Source organism: Pygoscelis adeliae, unplaced genomic scaffold (genome assembly GCF_000699105.1).
Source record: "Pygoscelis adeliae isolate BGI_AS28 unplaced genomic scaffold, ASM69910v1 Scaffold222, whole genome shotgun sequence".
Classification (NCBI taxonomy): Eukaryota; Metazoa; Chordata; class Aves; order Sphenisciformes; family Spheniscidae; genus Pygoscelis; species Pygoscelis adeliae.
This window is the reverse complement of record NW_008824309.1, coordinates 5,403,259-5,407,820: the sequence shown is the minus strand read 5'-3', so window position 1 is coordinate 5,407,820 and position 4,562 is coordinate 5,403,259. Positions and strand designations below refer to the sequence as shown.

General features: G+C 40.1%; 1 protein-coding gene across 1 annotated transcript in view; it reads right to left on the bottom strand.

Annotated features, from left to right (window-relative positions):
• Nucleotides 1-3,040: 3,040 nt before the first annotated feature.
• The window catches only part of LYPD6B (LY6/PLAUR domain containing 6B), a 4,013-nt gene continuing 2,491 nt past the window's right edge, over nucleotides 3,041-4,562 (bottom strand). The window contains exon 4 of the mRNA XM_009318959.1: nucleotides 3,041-3,205. Coding sequence (XP_009317234.1) covers nucleotides 3,041-3,205 — 165 coding nt within the window. The remainder of the gene's footprint in view (nucleotides 3,206-4,562) is intronic.

The following is a 4,562-nucleotide window of genomic DNA, read 5'->3' as shown; positions in this document are numbered from 1 at the left end:
TATCCTCCACTACTGGAATTCTATCACACTAAAAAGTAAACCTTTGACAACACCAAATCCTTTCATATACCCAGGTTGCCGTCTTTATTGTTAATTTTAAAAAGATGACAATTAAAATCAAGCATACTATTTTGGCACTCCAGTGGAATTCTTCAATTATTTTTTTTTTATTCCAAACAATTCTTTACCAAATGCATTAAGCAAAAGTATTTAAATTATGAGCAGATTTCTTAACTTTTCAGTATGGCAAACAGGAAAAAAAAAAAAAAAATTCAGTTCAACCAAGAAAAACAAACACACAGAGACCTTCCCGCCCAAAAGGTCTTTTGGCAGTTGCAGAGAACCTGCGGCCCATTTCCCCTGCCCCTGGGCCCTCCCTCTGGGCAGCTCTCCAGGGTCTCCCTGGCACTCCCAAACGCTCTGGAATGGCATTTGCAGTGTAAACAAACGTCAGCACTTAGATTATTGTAAATTATTTACAGTAAATTCATACAAGACTATAAGGCACTTTAAGGCCTTGTTAAGACTGCAATAATTATTCCCAGAAACTGAACTATGGGAGCACCTAGTGCTTAGAGACAAAACCAGGAAAAATACCATGACCCAAAACGTGGAAGACAACTTGCTTTCACTTGACTAAGGAATTCCCCGTGGAGCAGAGAGCAAACCCGGAACGATTTTACCACAAGAAAAAAGTTCAAGTACCCTGCAGATCACGTAGCAAAACCATGATGTTTAATGATGTAGAACACTGAACGTGCTTGTTACTACGTCTGACACCAAGATTGGTACTACAGATATGTTACCTAGGGATGATGACTGAACAAAGGAAAAATTTCCTCAAAACATCCGCAGCATCTTGGCCTGTTGGATGGCACAGCAACGGTCATCAGAACCCAGAGCTTGGAAAACCTTGACTTAGACAGCAAGAACTATTTCGCATTGGCAAGGAAAAAGTGTTTCCATCCAAATTTTGTAATTACGCAGCTGCCTGTCAACAAATCACAGGCTGACTTTTATATAGACACATTTATATATTCTAAAAATATTGTGTAGGCAATTTTAGAATGTAAACAAAACAGAAAACATTTCAAAATTTGTTTTTCAACTGCTGGTCTAAATACATTTAGTGACGTAAAATAGCAAATAAATAAGCCAATATTTATGTTAAAAAATCCCAATTTATAGTTACTTGAATTTTTCAGAGAACAGTTTTGAATCTCTTTTTAAGAGTATGTTTTAATGATCCGTCCTTCCTGAAAAATATTTCAACAGTTAATCATTATTTTAACCATCTCATTTAAGATGAGAAAAAGCCATGAGAAAAAGATCAGAACAATCTATCTTATTCGTAATCAAATCAGTATATTCACAAATGAATAAAATAGTTTAGAAAAAGAAAAAAGTGAAATGCAATTCTTCAACCTTGCTCGGTCAAATCCTTAGCTGTGCCGCAATACCTTAGGCTGTCAGAGAAAGTTTATGAAAATGGTGGGGAGTTGGAAGAAACACAACTTGGGCAAAGAGGAGCGGCTGGAATTTGTTAGGATTTCGGATCACCTAAAACCGCACTGAGAAGTCATATAACATCAGTACCTGCTGGTCTCTACAATCAGGGCATTTGCAGTGCAAAGAACAGACGCATTAATGAAGTAACCAATGCTGACGCTGTAAGTCTGACCTATTAAAGACTGCGCTTAGGCCAGTCTATAACAGCTCGATCTATCAGAGCCCTGGAAAGCACTGTTCTGCGCTAGAAGGGGCGAAAGTTCACACAAGCGGCTTGTTTATGCTGGTCTGCATCACAAGGTTTGCAAAGGAAAGCAGAGGAGGTTTTAGTACATCTAACCGTCATCTAAACTCTATTATTTGTCAAATTTGCAGCTGTTCATCTAATTGATGAACAGTCATCTAAATGATAAGGAGTCAAATAGTCAAACTACGCAAATAAACCACATTAAACCCCCCCAATATTGTAATGAAAAATAGAATCTTGCCCCAAACTTTTCAAATGGGGGTGGCAAAGCCACATAACAATGATGTCCAGAGGTCTGGGATATCCAACAGTGCTGACTTACAAGTTGAAGATCCATCAAGGACAATAATATTTCTGGGAGAAACTTCTGCAAATCAAGAGAGAACACAGTAGACTTCCCTCCTTATTTATATCAAGTGCCCACTTACAATTTTTATGATTAACGTAGCTGCTTGACCGTAGCTGCAATTTCAAAGTCATGGTATTACCACCACTTTGAACAATATCGCAAAGACAAAGATTCAGCTGAGGTGAGACTCTATTGCAAGAAAATAATCCCTTTGAGGGTGGGGGAAAAAGGAATTCTGACTTAGGTGCTCAAACAGTTCATCATTTTTAGACAGAAATTCTACCTAATTTCGCATTGTTTTAAAATCTGAGTGTGAGACGTTTTACAGAAAAGAAAGAGATGAAGTATTATTTCGTAGTATTTCCAGTAGAAATGATAGCTCTGATCAAAACAGAAAAAAAAATCTCTCATATGTGTTCTCTATGAAAACCATAACTAAAGATAAGCTTAAATACACCTGTTGATCAAGACAAGAAACTCCGTGTTACTTATGCACAATGAAAAACAGTTTAACAACAGTTTCCATTGAGATACCTGTTGGCACATCGTCCATCGAAAGTTCCTTTTTATCTCACCCGGGAAAGCGATTGTCTACAGACACTTTTCTCTGTTCAGAAAACATGCCAAGCATATGTGCATTTTCATCATAAAATAGTGAATTATAATAACTTGAGTTCACCCCCCTGCCTAGTCAACCGGTGGGTTGTTGTGTTTGTTTGTTTTTTTTAAATACTGCAGGCCATATGAAGTATCTTCACTACAATATCCAAGGACTTCATGACGTACACTTGTCTTTCCACTCTCCCCTTACAGTTTCTGCAACTAAGAAGCATCAGTGATTTCTCCTTGCACATACTGAAACAATCTTCTTACAGTTTCTTACGGCCCACAGAAAGGCGGACCCTCTCAAGCAGATGTAACGGGAGGATGCTGCATCACGACAACGCGATCACCATGACTGATAGAAGCACTGCAATGTTGACTGTCCGCCTGCTGCCATCCGACGTTCTCCGGGCGTGCAATACAGCAAATACCGCATTTGTGTGATTGGTTGGTATCTCTACATTGCAAATCATGCCTTCACAGCAAGAAACACATTCCTGTTGAGAAAAAGGAGATCACCGGACATAGGGTAATTCAGCGGTGGCTTTGAGAGAGAGATGTTCTTCCAACTGGTTGCAAAGGTTACAGCTAAACAGACTAATCGCTCCCACCCGGCAGCCTGACCCAAGGCAGCAGATGGAGCATATATGCTACAACTTCTCTTCCAAATCATGCACCACAGCCTTCCTGGAGTATCTCGTCACCTAGCGCTGTCACTGGGCTTCGAAACTGTGATGTGATGCAATACAGCCGTCCTAGCGGTACTGACAAGTTCACTAACATTGTAGAAAATAGAGAAAACTTTCCACCACTTTCCGCTTCTAACACGAGCTAAAAACACGCATTTGAATGTTTCAAGTTTCAGCTTTTTAAGCTAAAAAATTCTGACTGTAAAACCTCTGTTCCCATCCATCTTTCCCCCTCAAGCTTTTGTATTCAGTGTAGCTTTGCATGCTGAACTTCAGACTTTCTTTTTTCAGTTTTCTAGTGCCACAGAACCACTGACACAGCTGATTTTCAGGAGGGAATCGGAAAATAATTTTCCTTACTTGACACTCCTTACTGGAAAAGCCAAGAGAATGCCAATTTTAATCTAATCCAAAGGCACGAGAACTCTTACAAGATAAAATGCAGCAGAAGGCAGGCTGCATAGTTATTTCATGACCTCAGTCCACCAAAACCTGTTGAAATCAATGGAAGTCAATTGAGATAACATACAGATTCTTTTCTATTTAACATGGATGCTGTCTGCTTCGTCTTTGGTGTCTGAAATCTTTCATGTTAAAAATAACATAACTAACCTCCTCAACCATTAAGGAATTAGTGGATAATGCTTTACTGCAGTGAATAATACGTTGGTGGGATACGCTTGATTATTAAGAATAAACTTTTACCTAGCACCCCAAGGATGAGAGAAGGCAGCAGTTCTAGCTTTTGGTCATGGAACAAAAACTCAGCTGTATCTTGCTTAAGAGTGTGGCCTTCATGGACAAATACAGTCTTGCTTTGTGTACTGTGGAGCGTTATCCAAGCTACCTTAAGCAGAGATACGACTGGAGTACCTAACTCCCAGTCTGGCTTGCCCAAGGGCTGACAGTGACCCTGCCGCAGCACCACGAGCACCGGTGCGGGTTGCGTAGCCTACCTGGGCACCCTACCCAGAAACCAAGGCCCCTGCACACACTAGCAATGCCCCAGAGAGCTCAGGTGTTTCTTCAGAAGTGGTTATTACATCCTGCCACACAGCAGCACAAATAGGAAGGTAGGAAGAAGGGGGTAGTCATGCTTTTGTTGCAGAAATTCTATTTCTATTGTTAAATACTGGAGAGTGTATCTTGGCACATCCTCTTCAGC